The sequence below is a fragment of the Mya arenaria genome, chromosome 11 (genome assembly GCF_026914265.1).
Source record: "Mya arenaria isolate MELC-2E11 chromosome 11, ASM2691426v1".
Taxonomy (NCBI): Eukaryota; Metazoa; Mollusca; class Bivalvia; order Myida; family Myidae; genus Mya; species Mya arenaria.
In genome coordinates, this window is record NC_069132.1 from 11,442,314 (window position 1) to 11,463,245 (window position 20,932).

General features: G+C 32.9%; 1 protein-coding gene across 1 annotated transcript in view; it reads right to left on the reverse strand.

Moving 5' to 3' along the window:
- The window catches only part of LOC128208319 (adenylate cyclase type 10-like), a 63,636-nt gene extending 42,741 nt beyond the window's left edge, over nt 1–20,895 (reverse strand). The window contains exons 1-11 of the mRNA XM_052911877.1: nt 20,871–20,895; nt 17,857–18,006; nt 16,827–16,964; nt 13,698–13,844; nt 7,871–8,076; nt 7,615–7,690; nt 6,777–6,965; nt 5,549–5,631; nt 5,168–5,321; nt 3,408–3,439; nt 2,622–2,740 (exon numbers count right to left, since the gene is read on the reverse strand). Coding sequence (XP_052767837.1) covers nt 2,622–2,740; nt 3,408–3,439; nt 5,168–5,321; nt 5,549–5,631; nt 6,777–6,965; nt 7,615–7,690; nt 7,871–8,076; nt 13,698–13,844; nt 16,827–16,964; nt 17,857–18,006; nt 20,871–20,895 — 1,319 coding nt within the window. The remainder of the gene's footprint in view (nt 1–2,621; nt 2,741–3,407; nt 3,440–5,167; nt 5,322–5,548; nt 5,632–6,776; nt 6,966–7,614; nt 7,691–7,870; nt 8,077–13,697; nt 13,845–16,826; nt 16,965–17,856; nt 18,007–20,870) is intronic.
- Between the last annotated feature and the right edge of the window lie 37 nt (nt 20,896–20,932).

Sequence of the window (20,932 nt, forward strand, 5' to 3'; positions counted from 1 at the left end):
CAGGGAAAATAGACAACACCAATAAAAAGAAGTGGAAACTAAAACCAAGAAAGACAAGGAAAGATAGGCTGACTGCAGGAACTGTTATTTGTCAGTAGATGTGTCCGGAAAAGTACCGAATAAAAAAGATGTAAAGTTACTCGATGGAGAGAACATCCAATCTCAAGTAATGACAATGACCTTGGCCGAGGCATATGAATTATTTATTTTCTGGAGTTCTTAAGTAGTTAAGAAAAGGTCATTGACAAAATGTCCCTGCTGACTGATATATATACTCCAAAATTGAGAAACTGTTCTGAATCATATGTAAAAATGACATTTTGTCAATGACCTTTTCTTAACTACTTAAGAACTCCAGAAAATAAATAATTCATATGCCTCGGCCAAGGTCATTGTCATTACTTGAGATTGGATGTTCTCTCCATCGAGTAACTTTACATCTTTTTTAGTGATGCAAATCAATGATTTCTGAATTCAGTTATCCCCAAAACTTTACATCACCTAATTTTAGGATGTTGAATGAACCGGTACAGGTAAAAACACTGTTTTACTTTTGATTGGGATTTTTTTCTGAAGATTGGAAAAATATATCATATATTTGCTTTAGGAATGGGTCTGATAGTCGGACCCGTGGGTACTATATAAAATGCCCTGGTTATTGTTAATTAAACATGTTTCTAAGTTAAAATTTCCTTGAAACATTGAAGTAGTTAGTAACTGGATACAGTATAAGTATTGTGGATACCATCAGGGAATATCTTATGCCTGCAGCTTGGTATTACATTAAATAGTTTTATGTCCCATCCGTAGACACTTACAACACATGGTACATTTACATCGTGTCTATTTCTAACAACTGAACTAGTGAAAAATCTTACATTTGGTGTTCAATGAGGAATTTAAAACATATACTGATTGACACCATTATAATTCAATGAATTTTCACCTTTGAAAGTTGCAACTTAAAACTGAACTTAAAAGGTCCGATTATCAAATTACAATTACATTGTAAAAGGTTGTCTTACTGAAATTTAGAAATATTAAATATCTTGTACTTCATTTTTGTGTTCTGTTAGCATTTTTGCAACAAGAGATGTTTATACTAGGTTTGTAACTGAACTTAATGTTCATATGTAAATATATAGTGTGCCTTTTGTCCCATCCGTAGACACTTTGGACCGGATACAGAAAGTGATCTAAAAAAATTATGCATCAAGATAATGCTGAAAAATTGGTATGGCCTTGTTTGTTTTTGATTCTGGTGTTAGAAAAAATCACTTTTATTTGCTTCCTTGGGCTTCTAAAAATGGTAGATCATTTACAAGCAGTCAAATTCAAAATAATATCATGAAATTTATGGTTAAATCTCATTTATTTCTACTAAGAAGGAATAAAGTCAATTATTTTGCCCATAACTGTTTATTTGGCACCTATTCAACAAGTCTGGCTAAAAAAGCCATTATAAAAGAGTTCTGTCACATTATCAAAAGCATTTAAATATACATCACAAAATTATTTTTTTTCAGTATTCCTTGATACATTAACCTCCCTGAAAAAAAAACTGGAGCTCGAACCTAATGATTTTATTCGAATTATTATAACACCATTACCCTACTGTTATGGAACGTATGTAATTTGGCTATTTGAATACTTTGATTTTTTTACCCTTTGTGAAACACTTTTTGTCATTATATCGTGACCAAGGCGTATGAAATAGAGGATTTTTTTGTGTTATTTTTGCGAAATGCTCATCTCTAGGAAGTTTCAATGAAGTCTGCATATGGGTCATCTTGGGTACGAAATTTGGTCACTAGGTCAAATATTAGAGAAAAACCTTTTACGCAGTTGCGACTGCTTTTTCAGCTGATCCGCCCAGAACAAACCGACTAATTGCCTTGGTAAATTTCGTTCCATTACGAATATGGGTCTTTTTAGATAAAACTCTTGGACACATATCAAATGTTAGAATAACCTTGTTAACGCAATAGAGGCTTTTTTATAATCTGATCAACATGATTGCTGGTCTGAATGATTGTTTTGGTAAATAATTGGTTACTTACGAATATGGGTCATCATGGATAAAAAGTAGGTACGTGTAATTCGGTCAAATCAGTAACATTATTTTTTTTCCAATCTTGAGGCCACAATTTGTATTAAAGACGGTGTATACGTGGCCGTTGTTGGCCTGATAGTAATTAATGCAAACACAAGTTTTGAGGTAACCTTAAACAATGCATTTTTACATTCGTCTTATTCAGCCAAAATGGCAGTGCGACATATATATAAATGTACATAAAATTACATAAAACCAACCAGTCACAATTTGGGGAGTATGATGCGCATGTTATAATGTGCATATGTTTAGTCGCTTTAACACCTAAACACGTATATACAATCCACTTTATACCATATATGGTCCGTCTTAGCATGTTATTGTTAAAATCATCAAAATACATATTTTTCTAGCAGTAAAAAGAATACCTTAATATATTTATTCTTATGAATCATAATGAGGTGACTTCGAAATATTTGTAAGTCATTAAGAAAGTCTATGTATCGATTTTAATGGCCCTCGTGTTTACAAATTGCATTGGAAAAACTATAAGCTGCAAATAACTTACTCAACACCACTGATTTTGTCAAGCTGACTTTTCATTCTTCCAGAGCACATTAAAGCATGAGCACAGTCGTTTTCATGTTTATAGCCAGGTAATCCAAACACCAACAAAAATGTGCAACCCTTAAAAAATCAAGAACATATAATTATCTCATCGCTTTGAAGTCATAGGGTAAAATCGCAACTACAAAACTAAAGTTGTGTTTTAAGTATAAGATTACATCACATTTAAATTACTCGAGATTAAACCGTATGACTTACAAAACATTAAGTATAAGACAAAGCAATTTCACATTTTTATGCAATACAACTTGATCTGTGTTGCTCACCAATCATCATTCTAAATTTTCAGAGGTCCGAAACTTGAAAAGAAAAATAAACATGAAACTACACTAACAGTACACTTACTGCAAAAATAATATGCATTACAATTCAGGCATTTAACAGTGCACAGTAAACAGTATAGGTGTAAAAAAAAATGCAAAAATAGTTTCAGGGAAGGCAAAAAAAAGCGATTGTGGTATTTAGTCAGCACGTATTCAAAGTGTATCAACCGTTCGTTTCTCCTGCCCGCAAAGGTCCTCCCTGGTTTATGTCCATCACATATACATTTTGAGAGACGGAACTATTCAGAATAAACAAAAAAAAATGAACCAAAACACTAATAATTCTTAGACATAAACGTGGTCTAAACTTTTATATAGGTAAAAAGAACAAGGAAAAACTTAACAAGCCAGCAAACTTTGAAAGAATAACGTTCAAAATTTCAAACTAGCCGAAAAGTACTTGCCTTGTCAAACAGAAATACTTTGTTAAGAGAACCTTTAAAGTACGAAAACTACGGCATTTAATATGATACAAAATCATTTAAACAAACCTCCTCTCAAACAAGAGTGTAGTGTACTAATACACGCTTTCTTCGATCGATGCCATAAATATGTGAAAAGGTTTAAGGATCGTATATGGTATGTCGTCTATCATAGTTTTGGTGAGCATAACAATTTATAAATCATGAGATTTTTAAAAGACATGGTAGAGGTAAAGTATTTTCATTCATATATATATGTATATATATATCTAAAAAGACTAATGGAAATGACCTTAGATACAAATACTATTAAAATCAATTCAATCAAATTTTCGTACGAAGTGATCAATGTTCGCTCAGGACTATAGATAACTTCTTCCAATTGTATACGCACTGATTTAGTTCTTTCAATAGGGTGACGACATACAGAGCAAGAAAATGTCCTTAATCAACCTGTATATTATGTTATTTAAATTAAGAAATAATCCGTCCCAGAAAATAAAAAAATAACATATTTTGTTATGAATTAAACACGTTTTTAATGCATGTTTTATGCCAACATTCGATACGGAATCTCTTTTGACTAGATATATATTATAAATTTAAAGATGCACTCTTACTCCCAAATAAAATTTACCACAATTAATACAAATGTTTTGATATACCAAAAAGGATAAATAAATGTTGATTTATTTTTTTAGGAAGGATACAAAGTTTAAATTGAAAGAAAGGTGCCAACCGAAAACATGGTATAGCTCTACCTTATGAGGCTATAGTAGAACAGTAAATATTTTAGCATTCACCAATCATTTAATATTTTTGCGTTTTCAGCTATTAAATACACGGTTACAATTTTGTTATCAGTATTTAATATTTTCCATATAAATGCATAATTTAGTAAGTAGTTAAAGGTTTATCACTCCAAATTGATGTTTGTTATACATGTGTATGTATTGATTTTAATAAGTGTGTCACTTTAACAAATTTTGAGGAAATTTAATAATTATTAAAGGAGGGAACCCTTTCTCATTGCCGAAGGTTTAAATACCTGTGTAGAAACGATGTGTCAGTTACCGATTTTGGCATTGTTGTTTTACTTTTGTATGCTAAAACTAATCAATTCGAGGACAAAAATGTAGTTATGATGAGTCTTTTTCTTTATGTCCAGTTAAAGCGTTTTAAAACATGTGTAGGTTAGTACCTTTGGCACCCACATAACCGTTGTGTTGTACTGTTTCCGGTGGGGATGTGATCCCACTAGACCCGGGCAAAGTTGATCGTATGTTCGGACGTATTATGAAACAACTTCCGATTGCTTACGCTCACGAATGTTCCATGCACTCCTTCCGACGCGGAGGAGCTTCCTTCTATTTCAAATGCGGTGTGCCGGGGGAACTTATTCAATTGTTTGGTAACTGGAAATCCGACCGTTACCTACGCTATCATAGATTTTCATTTTCTAGTATGAATGACCCGGTACGGCTGGTCGCTTTCACTTCTTAAGTTGTTTTTTTTAAATTTTAGTACAGGTTTTTGCCGTTTTTCTTAGGATTTATGGATGCTTTTGACATAAGCTTTATATCTATGTTAATTTCATTTCAAACCTATCAGCCTATTATTTCGGCAAAATTATTTTTATATTTTACATTTGTCTTTGTTTTTCCTGATCGCAATAATTAATGAATTACCACTAATTTTAAAGATATGTATGAAATATAATAAATAACGTAAAATATATTTACCATGCATCGATTTAGTCTTTGAATAGACAATTTCAAAGATGATCTGAAGGATCTGGGCAGAATCCTCTCTGTTTTCGTCCAATACAAGGTTCATAAAAACAACTGATACTTGTCTCATCTCTGACAGGTATTCCAAAGGCTGGCTATCATCCAGCTAAAATAATTAACTTCGGTATAGTTTTCAAAGTATATTAATTTAAAACGATATTTATTCATAACAGCGCCGCGGCCCGTGACGCAAACGCCAACGTTCTCGTTTGTCAGTCTCTGGCAACATGTTTACTGTGTTTCATTTTAATAATCTTGAATAATTAGATGCCATAACAAAACATATTCTTTTTATCGTTAGAAACAGACGAGCTAAAAACTGGTGCATCTTACCTTTTTTAAGACAGGAGACAATATGTAAAGACGAAGAGCTATGTCCAGTTTCATCTCCGTAACAGCAGTTACTACCTTTTTCACTGCAATTCATGAAAAACAGCAATTGTAAATTACACAGTAAGATAGTAATGCAACATTTAAGGTATAAATAAAGTTGATATTATGCAGAGAAAAACCTTAATTTTTTTATCTTCAGCTGAGTCATAAGAAGGTTTTCAATTAATATGTTTCCTGCTGTTATATTTATAATGCTCATGAAGTAATGTTACAAATGAACATTTATATTTCGTCACGTTTATTTGTAAGAATGGGCATAACAATGAAAAGGTCATCGCCGTATTTGTATATTCTGCCAAAATTTATTCAGATTTGTAAAAAAATACAATACTGTATAATCGAAAAAGAAAGTAAGAAGCTCGTTGAACAAAACTATGTTTACAGCGAAATAACATCAATATTAGTTTAAAAAAAAATGATTCCTAATGTTCTACTTCGACGTATAAATCATTGGCCTACCACATTCGTTTACAGTTATATCATGCATATTTTGTTCTACCGAAGAAGTAGCTTGTGCACATTCACTTTTATCCTGAATTATCTTTTCACAATAGGATGCCACCCAAAGAACATTCTGGTAGTGTCAAAAGTCAAAATTACAGCCCGTCTAATTAAAAAGGTTTTATATACCAAAATGAACAAAATTATCTTTCCCCGAATCCTGTCTTTAAAAGTTGTTTCTTTGTACAAAAAAATCGTGTTTTTTTCGGAAATACAAAAATACGCCCTATACAAAAACATGCGGAGAACACATAGAAGAATAAACGGAGCTCTAGCTGCAGTTTGGATGTAATCTAATCATTAAGGATTAAAAGGTTGCACAAACAGCTAGTTTTGGTCTGGTGCAGAGAGACCACCATATGAATACACCACAGTTGACAACATACAATTGTGGCATAACTTGTCAACATTGCAACAAATTTTGTCAACATTCAAATTATGTATATTTGTTAATGATAGTTCTAAACAATATTAGTTTAAGACGCTTAATACAACCAGTAATTTACAATGTATACCATTATTCGTAAACTGTTAAATATAGGTAGTGTGGCTTTAAAATATATTATTTCTGTTAAAAGAACAACAAAGAACTACATTGTATTGTGCTTGGAATGCATTTCTTAGTCAAGTTTATAACAGAAATCTGAAAGTAAAATTTAGTTTTTACGTTTTCCAAATCGGTTTCCTATCTTAAATTTGTCCTCAACACAGCTTTTCAAAGAGGATCCTGTGGCTACTGCTGATGACACACGTACTGAAGCATCAGACTCATCTATTGATAACATTTGTGCTCTCTCAACACCTTTCGATAAGTGAGCAAGTAGTGGGGATACTGGCCTTTCGTTGGAAATGTTTTCTGAAAAATTAATAATATGAATCAATTTATTTCTAGTTTCAATGGCAGATATAACATGAACAGTGTTCAAGTATAATTATTATGTTTTGTTTTAGTTTTATTGAGCTAAACCTCAATCAATTGAAATTGTTAACAGCATAACCACAAAAATGTAAACTAAAACATTACTTATACTAAACTTACATCTATATCCATACACTGGTGGTGGTTCTTACATACTGTCACAGCAGAACAATGTATTGTGTACAAAAAACAATCTGTTGAACATATAAGCGATTATTTCGGACGTTTGTATACTGTTTTCATAGGTCTGTGCATGTATTTTGTCGCCATTAACATGTTGTTTCTTAGACACACGAGTCTATGGCGTTATGTTATTTGCATTCAAATATAAAATCGCTTTTGGCCACGAGAAATGGTTCTACAAATGATGTATAAAAATGTCTAGAAGATTTCTGACAATTTCTGATTCTACTGTTGATGTCCGATTTTATAAAATAAGGAGTAATCTCACCCACCCCCGACCCGAAATTCCATCACCTTGCATACCAAAATTATTTGTGCCTTGATGTATTTTTGGGATACACTGAACAAAATTATACTGCAATTGAAGTAAAACAAATCAGTGGTAATGAAGTATAGTACATACCACCAGTGTTTGGAAAGAGCATGTGTGTTGGGAGACTGTGACTTCTTGTTGCTTTGCTTGGAATAATCAACAGAAGCTAGAAACAAACATGGTATTAATTACATGTTTAATATAAAAGAAAATCATGTTTAATCAGAAGAACGAGTCCATTGAATAAATGCAAATCAGACATGCACTTAATTATAGTAAATCGTTCAAAAGCTGGTCAACTGCAACATTACTGAAACAACATCTTCACTCATGTCTTAAACCTTACTTGCATGTGTTTACCATCCTCAAGAGTTTCTAGCTCAAAAAAGTTTGGATCACAGTAGTCCCATGTATCCGGTGAAATGACAATCATGCCAGACTTACAGAACTTTTCAGCATCATTCACTGCTGAAACTGCAGGTCCTAATTCAACATAGTGGCGATACTCTTTGTTTCCAAGAAATGTTATAGACATTTCACCTGCTGCCAAACCTATTCAAAAACAAAATAAGTCTCGTTGGACAGATATCAATTAGTATGCGAGACTTTATGGACAGATAGCCTTTATGGCTGGTTGCTCAACTTTCCTTAACCGAATTTATAGGATTAAAAAGGATAATAACCATGTTTATGTTCATATGAAAGGTCTCAATAAACTATATGAAAGGTCTCAATAAACTTTATCTAAATACCATGTAAGACCATAAGTCAATCATAACAGAAGATAATGAGTTTCAACCAAATAACAGTGACCTTGACATTGAACCTAGGGTCCCAACCCCAGTCACATGAAAGGTCTACACAACTTTCCTTATATACTAAGTTTGGTCAAACCCTTACTAAAGATATTCATTTTCCAATTGTTGTTTCTTTTTTTTCTAATTTGATAACAGTGACAATGACATTGACTCAAACGATCCTACGTGCAATCACATGAAAGGTCTCCATAAACACTTCCTAAATACCATGTTTACTGAAGTTTATATATATATACCAAGTTTCGTCACAATGTGTTAATCCAAACTTAAAAGATTCAGTTTCAACCATTTTTCTATTTTCATTAACAGTGACATTCACCCAAGGGACCCAAAACGCAATCTACTGAAAAGTCTCCATTTTCTCTTTTTATGTTCAAAGTTTGGTCACAATATGACAACCCCAACTAAAATTATTCAGTATATTTCTAGAAATGGTGGCCTTGACGATACATGTATCAAACGCAATTATATGAAAGGTCCCCATCAACTCATCCTATGTACCAAGTTAAGTCGCAATATGACAACACTTAATAAAGTTATTCAGTACCAACTGTTTTTTTTATTTAAGTGACCTTGACCCTAGGGACCCCAAACGCAATCCTATGCAAAGTCTGCATAAAACATTCCTCCATGTGTGCATACCATGTTGAGTCACACTAATTCAACCCTAACTTAAGTGAGTCAGTAGTATCACTGTTAAATTTAAGAAATGAGCAAAACTGCGCAGTGGTATTACTGTGATATTTGTTTTACGGACTGTGTGTTAACTTCGATAAGGTAGACATTTCATGCTACTAAATCAGTCACTTAAGTGCACTTTGGTAGCGTTCTTGAATCTAGAAGTATGCAAAACTACGCAACGGTATTTCCTGTATAAACATAATACGTAATCAACATAACACAACCCATTTCAAAGGCGATGTTGCCTTTGAAGGTCATTTAACACTAGTTACGCTTCCTTTTAAAACTGTTGAAATATATGCTATAACTTTCTTATAAATCCAACCGGACATCTATTACGTGATCGCTATAAAGTTATCATGGAAACCAATAGTGACTGCAAATATATCAATATATCAACAGAACATCCATTAAAGAATAGCTGTCACAGTTGCCATGAAAACCACTGCAATAGACAATAAACCAACCGGACAAATATCACAAGGTCGCATCAAGGTTACATTGGAACCACAGTGACCCCTGTTATGAAAGTTGTATGGGAAAGGAGCATGACTTAATACAACGTGCATCAATACATATCAAGAATCGTTGGTGCTCCGTGTGTCATGGGGTATCTCAGGAATTACCAGGCGTACTTAAGTCGAAAGATAAAAGTCAGGTTGACTCAAACAGTTGTAGAGAACTAAAGAGAAAACATCACAGGATGATCATGTTGTATTTGCCGACAAGTTTAAAACATCAGTTCCTCTGGCGTTTGGAAAAAAAATCTATACAGTCGTGTCACGCATTAAACACCGGAAGAACATATCAATTGGTCAATCGCAAAATCAGTCCACGAAAAGAGATGGCAAAGTTAGGATGCTCAGCAGAGCGGAACACATGGCATGAAATATTTCGGCCCGGAAGCCTTTGTCCACTGCATGGGAATAATCAAAACATGTGTGCAACCCGATGACATGTTTCAATCCTATACTATAATAAATAGCCGACAGAACAAGGTTTTGACCGAAGAAGTAAATACAAAAGGAAAGTGGGAAAAAACCTGCATCAAAGTTATTTTTTAATTCAAAAAGGGCATGGGTGTTGTAGACAGTCAACATTTACAGTGTACCAACACAAAGTGCTTATTTGTGGACCTAATGTGTGTGATTTGCCGTGGATATCTGGCTTGTGATTCATCATGTATAAAGCGTCAACCATCCGGCTACCTATAAGCTGTTTGAGAGAATGGTAATACTTTTTTACAGTATATTACAAACATGCTGTAGAATGTTAAATAGTAACCATAATCAGGTTTAATAACATATTGATCGTTGCATGTACCACCAAAATGAAACATGAACAACATATTTTAAAATCAATCAGCTGTTTAATGCTTTATGTTTCTGTTTTTAGGTTGCAGAACAACTTATCGGCGGGAATAGCACACGTATAAGGAAATCCAAACAAACAAGTGACATTTTTTAACCTGACCTCTTTGGCGATGTGCAGTGCAGAGTCAGCTTGCACAAGTATAATTCAAATGTTTATAAAATAAAACTCAAATAAAATGTTATTCTATTTAAGGGAATATTTTATTTCGTATCGTGGCATTACCTCTAGGAAAGGCCGAATGGAGGTCAAGTCCAACAAGACTATGGCTCCAGAAACACAGAGGAACGGAAAACAACAATTCATGTATGTAAAAAAAATTCAATAATATATGTTTCTTATATAATTGCATTTTGAAATGACCCTTAAATCAAAACAATGAACGGCCTCAAAGTTCATGAAAATGCATACATTAAATTATTTCTACTGTTTAATGGCACATCTTGAATTTCAGAGTCTAGTACAAGAAAGCGCCGTTTAGATCAATCATGTATTAAAATAAATATTCAATATAGTATTGATGAAATAATCATAACAAAATGTTGTTCAGGTGTTAACCTTTTGTTCCTGAAGGGACGAATAATGTTTGTTTTAATGTTTTTTTACAGAATTAAACATTTCATGCTTAAAATGAGGACATATTTTTCGAAATTACACATATACAATTCAATTGTCGCTAACAATGTGTCTTTATAACAAATATTCATCAATATGTGATTTCTTTTTACAGACCGATGCTATTGCATTGCACCAGAAACTCCACTAGACTCTGTTGCCGTTTCGTTAATCGCATGCTGTGATTATACTGGTGTTGTTTCCCGTGACAAATCTTGCGATATTTTTAGCAATATAATAGTTACAGTCAAATATTTTGATTTATGTTTTGGTCTGTGTTTTTCTATTATATAATTATGTACATGTGTTCTTTGTTGATAGGAGAAAAATTATTATCATTATTGATTTTCGTCAAGTTTGATTTTATCCCTATGTTATCCTCAAGTTCCTATGATGTAAATAAATGATCTATACATTTTATAACCTTTATATATGAATGAATTATGAATCCGTATTTGGACTTTAGTCCTATAAGTATACATTTATATAGGAAATGAATGAACATGTGTGTAAAATATCATGATAGAGAATTGTTATTTTAATTCCTTTCTGATTTATTTGATAAAAAACAACATATTGCTTTTTAATCGCTCTATGCATGTGTAAATACTAAAATAAACAAAAGTATGTATAATATAATGAAAACTACAGGGACAAGCCCATTAGTCGAACAGTAAAAAATAGGCCCTGTTAAGGGGTACACGTCAAGGACCCAAACAACAATGAACTAGAGACACAAACATTGTTACACCACTTCTTAAATCATAAGTTTCACTTTTTGTTTTATATCTGAATTTTACATAGAATGACACCTGCCTGGAAAACTGTGATAATGTAATGTCTGCATTAAAATTAAGCATGGCTAAAATAGCGTATTTATACATACATAGTTTAGTTACACATGGCATTCCAGAGAGTGTTTATGTGGATTTTTTTCAATTTACTCCGATTCAAGCACACACATGCATGATATGATTGAAATAATAAAAACAGTTCGCAACGTTGCCTTACAAACATCATTTTAAGCATTGTACTTTTGAAATATTTTGGAAAACCTTTTTCTACTAAGTACTGTAGTACAAAATTGCTGTTTTAGAAATATCAAATACAAGCCGTAGTGTATTTATGAGGAAAACAACAGACATAAATATCGAGTTACTACAAAAGTTAAAACTGCCAAAGTGTATCTATGCATGCACACGTGGTATAATTCCAAGATTGATCATAACATTAAACGTCTCCGGCAATTTTAAAATACATATACCTGAAATGTTTGTGCTAGAACTACCAGAGTGTATTAATGCATAATAGTATCCTTTATGTACTTAACAAATTGTTCAAAGAAGTAATTCCTATCTACAAAACTCGCCTATAGTAGTTTTATAAACAATAAAAAGTAGCCAATACCGAAGATGAAAATTACCACAACCTACATGTCACAGGATTACCATTGCGCTGATTGGCATGTGCGTTTACCTACTGATGATTGTCTTCAATCAAATTACTACAACACACGTCTACGGTTATTCCTACATTTGTTCAAAATTCATCATATCCGTAGTGTATTAATGAGGGTTTTGTATTTTTCCGAAGTCAACCAGAGCGTAGTTATGCCGATATGTCATATTTATTAATAAGTGAATATTTTAATTACAAAATAAAACAAATAAAATGCATTTTATTGTATTAATGTGTCTATTAAAGGGTTTAAGTAAAAGGAAAAATGTACATTTGCACTAGAACATTACCTTATTAGGGATAATGTATATGTCACTAATTCGTGAAATGCAAACTTGATTTATAAGGGTGTTATGTTTTATAATTTTATGTACTATATAATGTTTGTAATTAATTTCTTTTATTGTGTTAAAAATTTGTACTATTTCAAAATTGAAAAACATTTTACCTAATTGCTAACGCAATTTAATCGGGAGATTTAAGTCTCTGCTTTTAGCAAAACATGTACAAGATTATAAAAATAAGCGGTATTCCCACGCTGTACGATAGCGGTAATCAGAAGCCGAATATTTGAGTACGGTTTACACTGCTGTGGTAGTTCGCCGGTGAATGATAGAGGGGACACCCGAATTTAGGGTCTGCATTAGGCGGCTATGGTAGCGGAAAGGATATGTCAACCATAACTAAGTAAATTAAGTTATTCAGTACCAACTTTTTTTTCTATTTTTAGCAACAGTCAGTGACCTTGAAATTGACCAAAGGGACCTCAAATACAATCCCATGAAAGATATCCATAAACCCTTCCTACATACCAAGTTTGGTCACAAAATGTCAACCCTAATTAAAGTTATTTAGCACCATTCGTTTAATTAGTTTCAGTACGAATGACCATAATCTAGGGTCCTAAAATGCAATACCATGAAACAAAAAGGTTTCGATAAACCCTTCCTGCATACCAAGTTTGGTTACAATATGTCAATTATAACTTAAGTTGATGCCGCCGGCCTGACCGAACAACGATGTAAGTCATTTTCAATATACCAGGTTTCATTTTCTAAAGACCTTGTTAAAAACACACTAAAAACTACAGCTTGCTTAGCAAGCAACTTGATACTTATTATAAACAGAATATGAAAGCTTTTAGGATATGTTACTACTATTCTGTGTTGCTCAATGCTATGATTTCAATTTTAAGTTCTTTAATAATTAATATTCATTAACTAGTATTACCTATTTTCACAGAAAGTTTCACTCCAATATCTGTTTCCCATTCACCACACTTCTCTTGAATATCCCTACAACATTTAGCCACCTTCAAAAATTCATTTTGTAGTTCAAACTTTCTTCCAACTCTCCAAATGGCAAGAATTGCATCTCCTAAAAACGAAGTGTTCATTATTACAGAGGCTTTAAGTACATAAGCAGTGTTTTAAATGAAAACATGAATACGATGAAATAGATGTATGCAATCTTGACCATGAATCTAAACGCAACTGAAAGGCATTGTGCAGTTGATCATATTTAGGTTCACAGCATTCCATAATCTCTTCTACTTAAGTACAGTAACCCATTTACTGACTAAATTGATAACTTGTTCATCGGATTTTTTCCAAAAAATAATAGGGCTAGAGAGCTAAATAATAATAAAAATATTTGTTTTGCATTTAGCAAAAAAGAGGAGCGAGTGAAGAGCGAACAAATATATATATATAGTCATTTAACTTACTTTTGCTCACATTTTATTTACTTATTAACTAAACAATGATATTGTAAACAGTACAAGGATAACATCCAGTGAAAGAATGATAACACTAAAAGATAATTCTATACAAATATAAGTGAGATCAAACAGAATTTAATGCCTATCTTTTTTAAACTTGCAGATTTTCCTTAATTATTTTAGATATATATCTTGTTCTAATTTAGACAAGTAATAGAAATACAAAAGACACTTTTACTTTTTTTGTACTGCAAATACTGATTGTGTCAATTTTCTTAAATAGCAAAAAAATATTTCAAGAAAATACAAGAATATGCAATATTTTTCCAATCACACAGTCTGACACCATTTTTGTATCCTTTTTGACTAATATTCACAAAATATACACAATCCAGCTTGTTTGATGTTTTTTTTGTGAATGGTAAAACTCATGGGATTGCATGAAGCACAGGAATGTCAGTCAGGTTAATTTTTAGCGTCATCCTACTGTCCACAAACATTGACTCATCGGCGACTAAGGCCTCCACCACGAGCACACCCTCGTTGCCTCATGGGGACAGGAATTTCATGATCCGCTGCATCGAAGGAATCTGAAATTTTAATAAGCAATATTATACATAAATGTTCATTGTAGTATAATTTAGTATGTATTACTGAAACAGTTTGATGATAACACAAGAAAAGTGGTGCTCGTTTCTTGGCCAAACTTTATTTTTCTATTACTGTACATGCAATGCATATATATGAATTAAATAAACACTATACTTTGATCTGTAGCAAAATAAAAACAAACATGCATAAATCATTAAATGTATATTTTTGAAGGCAACAAATAATACAAAAAATACATCATATTTGCTAACAACAAAGAAGTTAAAATACATACCTGAAGTTTTTACCTGGACAGGTGTAGTAGGTATTGATGACCGATTGGAAACTGTCTTTTCAAGGTAACGGTCATCCGAATTCCCGTCAAACATGTCCGAACCAAATTCAAACTTTGGATAATCACTGTCATTCACGATGAAATTCAGCACTTCTTGCCCAGATATACGTTTACTTTTAAGCGGAAGCCAAATTAAAACAAACACATTTGTCAAAAATTTAATCAAACTTTAAATGGTGGTAGAATTGTCAATCAGGAAGTGAAATAAATGTTTTCATGTTGCCAATTTAGTCTCGATCATCTAGACGCTTGTATCCGGGTCTCCATCGTTCATCGACTCTAATTAGAGCGGCTGCATGTTGAGACTAGCCGGTGCTTTGATAATTGTTACGATCGAAAAACACGGTTATAAGGGAAAAGGCTACATCCTACTATAAAAAATAGCGCTCGTAAAAAAACTATTTTTTTAGATGTGATAAGGGCGCAAGTGATAAAAAAAATAAAAACATTTTTTTTGCTTTTCTGAAGAAATAGGTGCGGGAAATCCAATGAACAAGTTATTAATTTGGTGTGGCCTAACTGCATCATGGAATTCATTTATTGGCATACATGTCAAAGTAACTTGAACGAAGTTTATATCATTACAATGCAAAAAGACATTGCCTCTGCGAAAAAGGTTCATGAAGTTCATGAACAATTCCAAAAGTTCATGAAATATTCAAAAATTCAAAAGTGATTAAATAAATTTGAAACTTACACACATTCTACCCTAAAGAAGAAGAACCACCATCATCTACAATGATTACATCATTTGGCATGGTCTTAGGTGTATATACTCACAGCAGTGTTATGTGTCATAAAAAGTGGAAGTTGACAAAACCATAGAACTGTCATATTTTAAAATGATTAGTCTTGTTTCATTATAACTTCTTAATGATTAGTCTTGTTTCATTATAACTTCTTAAACCATTATGAAAAACAATGAATTAGTATTATAAATTAATGAGTGTTCAATTGTATAACTATTGAAAGTACTTTTATTAGAATATATATGCGAAGGTCAAGTTCAATCTGCTTACAATCCACTAATAGTTTATTACAGTTGTGATCATCACATTTCTACATGTTTATTGCATAACATTCATAGTTTCCAATTATTGAGTAAATTGTTGTGATCAAAGTGAAATTTTGTTGATGAATATTCATGAAATTCATAATATTAATTTGCTGCAAAAAGTTCATGAAAGAAAAATGACCACTTTAAATATGATGTACACTTGGTTCAGTTACTTTTAGTTCATGAAGTTCTTGAAATTTGGTTCAAGAACTCTAAGTTTAATGACTTTTAGTTCATGAACTTCATGAATAAATTGGCCATTTTTCCTTCATGAACTTTTTATTAAAAAGTTCATGAACTATTTCATGAATTATTCATGAATTTCATGAACATTTAGTTCATGGACTTCATGAATAAATTGGCCATTTTTCCTTCATGAACTTTTCATTAAAAAGTTCATGAACTAATTCATGAACTTCATGAACTATTTCATGAACTTCATGAACCTTTAGTTCATGAACTTCGTGAATAAATCGGCCATTTTTCCTTCATGAAAGTTCATGAACTATTCATGAACTTCATGAACCTTTTTCGCTGGGGTGGTATGCACTAAAATATTAAAACATTTCAGAGGCAATTCAGGCGGTCCAATATAATATTGACTAATGAAAACCAATTTCAAATTAGAAAGCTTACCAGCAAACTTAAGAATGTCCCCATCTGATCCAAGGATACCTTCCACTAGTGCGCTCAAGTAATCATTTAACGTTCTTGTGAGCTGATCTACGCCAGACTGTCCAATGTGGCTGTATGTTTCACAAAGAGCAGTAAAACCTGGAAATGTGTCAAAAAAACATTTTAAACTTAACTAAAGGAACAAACTCACATGCAAGAAACTTAATTATATTAAATAATTGTATTAGATTGCCGAGACAATGAAATTTCTTTACCTTCAAAAGAGATATCAAAGGAACGAGACAAATGCACCGAAAGGCCTCATTAGACTGAGAGCCATATGTATACATGTACATGTATTCAACCTTTTATGATGACCTTCCCTTCCTTTCCTTTCCATGCAGTTTCAAAACATTGATCGCAAACATTTTTACAGAGTGAATTATCAAACATGAAAATGATGTCACTGCAAGATGGAGTGGATGTACAATTTTGTCTGCCCTTGGCCTCTGATCCACTTAAATCAAAATCAATAGGGTTCATCTACTGGTCATGAGCAACCTTCCTACCAAGTTTGCTGTCCTTGGGACCCAGTGTTCTTCAGTTATTGCTCAGAAACGAATTTTAAGATCAAAGTCTCCACAAACTTGACTTTTGACCCACTGTCCTCAACATCAATAGAGTTCATCTACTGGTCATGAGTGATGACCAACCTACCTACCAAGTTTAAGGACCCTGCCCCACTGTTCTTCAGTTATTGTTCCAAACGGATTTTCAGCTCAATGTCAATACGATCCTTGATTTTTGACCCACTGACTTCAAAATTAATAGGGTTCATCTACTGGTGATATAACCAACCTGCATAACAAGTTTGAGGTCCTGGGTCTGAATATTCTTTAGTTATTGATCGGAAACAAATTTTCAGCTCAAGGTCACTCTGACCTTAACCCAAGTGTTCGCAAATTATGTATTGACAGACAAACGGACAAATGGACTTAGTACTTTAATTACACTGCCCTTTGGGGCATAAACAGATATAAAAGTAATTTACCTGAAATATCAGCAAACATCACAACTGCATGGTAGGTAACTGACCAAGGTAGCTGTCTGTTGTGGTCCGCAAATATCACAATTCCAGGCACATGTGGTTTCATCTTTTTTAATTTAGAGTAATCCTCTAAATCATCCAGATTTCTAGGAACTGAATGATCAATAAAAAAGGTTTGTGTTTCTTTCATAATATTTCAAATGATTAATTATGTTTTTTCGTCATGTTCTTATAAAAAATATGGAAATACACACAAAAAGTCATATGATTTTTTATGGAGTCATATCAAAAAAATATTGTCTGAGGCTGAAATACCCCATCCTCCATCCCACCTTTTGGTACACAGCAATGATGTTTGTTTTTCTCAGAACTCTAAAGATGGTATAATGTATGCGGGTCGCAGAAACTCAAACTTTCGAACTTTGGCATTCTTCAGAATGCAGACTTTCACTTCAATTTTATTTGTAATGCACAATTTGTTACAATAAAAAGGCAATTCGCAGTTGTTGAAATAAGTACAAGCCTGTACCTTGCTTAATTCTGGATCTTGTATAAAAGGGCTTGACATTGTTTCTTGTAAAGCACTACTGATCTTCAGGGTTCTCAAAATGAACCGGCCGCCGGCCTTTTTGACCAGTTAAAACCAGAAATCGGCTGGTTAGAATTGTTGTAGAAATCATAAGGTCACATTCTTTTCTGACATATTTAATACTGATTATCTATTCTTAGTTAATTAGTTACAACCCATCCTAAACGATTTATTGCCTGTAAAAAGAGGAAGTGTATAATATTTATTTGAGGATTATAGAAACAAGAAAGGCAATCAAGGGATTAGGAAAACAAAGGCATGACATTTTGTTAAAAACGATCTGCCAATAAACTTTGAAACTTGTACCACACTTTATAATATAGACTGTAAGAAGTAATAATCGTACAGTTATGATTATTGAAACATCAATAAATATTAAAGTCAACACATTCAATGATATAGGTTACTAATTAATGTGATGAATTAAAGTTTGAAATGAAATACTTAAGTTACAATCGAAAACACCACTCAGACACATTAATTCTGCATTATGAGCAATGTCCATGCTCTCCACAAGATCCTCTAGGGTATAACTGTGAGTTATGTGACGTCACACAATGTGACTGTTTGATCTGAAGCCGATAGAATGTGCTTATTCATTTCAATGCATGTATAAAATGGTGTTTAATGGGACTTTAATTAATTTGATGAAGGATTTACACTTATAGGCGTAATAAATAAGTTTATGACCATTGATAACTACGGATAAATTAATAAGTGGTAAAATGCAAACATGAAGGCAGGTTTAAAATACATGTAGATAAAATGTAAAAATGGTAATTTTCTATGAATTCTGACAGCAAAAAAATAATTATTTAAAGGTGTCCGAACTCTAAGGTGAAATACAGTAGATGACTTTTTTCAGCCACAAACAGCCACTCGTAAGTATGAATAATTAAATACCATTGAGTATTCATCCATTTATTATAGACCTGTTGCATAAGATAGCGTGATATTTCTCTTTTTAGTTTATATATTCGATCGTTTCTTATTTTGATTTGTTTGCAGGAAACTTCAGGAAAAGGAAATGGTTTAAAAAATCGGTCTGAAATGTGTTCTTTTTTCTATTTTCAATCCAAAACGGCTTAGTCAGTGATGATACAGACACTGACAGTGAATTGTCAAGGTTTTTCTCTGAATTTATGCTATGTATGACATTTCTGTATATTGTATGTGAACTTATGTACAAAACAGTATTTTTATCGAAATTTTGCATTGTTGTTCACTTCAAAACTCCTAGAAAAACAGTTCCCTAAATGGCTCAGAATGTAGAAAATTGCATTGGAGGGGGGGGGGGGGGGGGCATGACCCCGGACCCCTCTAGAAAGCCTGTTACAAATTCAATTTGGCCTGTTGAACTCAAACATTTTGAGATCCCTGGATCTTGTTCATTTAAGAAACTAATTCTGTTTTTTTTTCACTTTTGCAGGGGCCAATTATTGGCCCCATTCCCAAAGCAATATAGTCTACATTTTCTCCAATTATCAAAAATTCATCCAATGTTTGAATTACTTTTTTAAATATATTTTTAAAAAGGGGGATGCTGACTGATATTATAACAGTTCTTTCACAAACATAATTTTATCTTTTCTAAAATATACCAAATTTTAGGGTTTTTATAAATGAATTTATTTCTATTGTTGTTGTTCTTTTGAAAATTCCATGGGATATTCTTCCCCTACAAGGAGAAGAGTTGATGAATAGGAATTGTAAGGCCTCCCCAACCCAGTGGGCTTTGGCATGTATGTTCCAGAATAGTTGCATATAAATATTAGTCTAAAGGCCTAGTTTAAGGAATGCTTGGCATGACAATCACCTGTTGTGCATCTCCTGCTGATTGCACTGGTGCCACAGTAGGGGCAAGATATAAGATATAGGAGGGCACAAGGCAATTAGATTAAGATCAATACACGTAGGTTGTTTACTGTACACAGATTGGGGGGGGGGGGGGGAGGGGCACTAATAGAAGGCTTAATCTAGGCCTTAAGCTTATCTTATTAATCCCAACAATGATATGCATATCTCATTCTTATACACTAGCTGATCAAGGGGGCGGGGGCATCATTTCAGTCTTTATTTTTTAAATATGTTCCTGTCACTATAAACTGTTATATAAATGTTCGTTTCTAAGGGAGGGGCTCAGGATAAATGCTTATGCCCAAAAGTAACGCCCACTCTAGCTACAATACTGAATATATATTATTTATACATTTCTTATATATCCCTGTAACCTGTCTTGAGTCTGACAAAGTAAAAGCAATCGTAAAAAGACTCGCTGACGGCCTTTTACGTAGACTACGCCCACACCAACGTCAAATCCTGAAGCCGTCCCTGTTACATTTATATGCATAACTCGCTCATTATGACGAGAATTTAGCCTACAGAGTGCAATTTTGACAATCATAAGAAAAAATAAATAAACGAGTACTCTGGACGTCAGGAACTGCAGTCATCTTGGCACAATTTGCATATTTCTCGGTTTCATTTTTA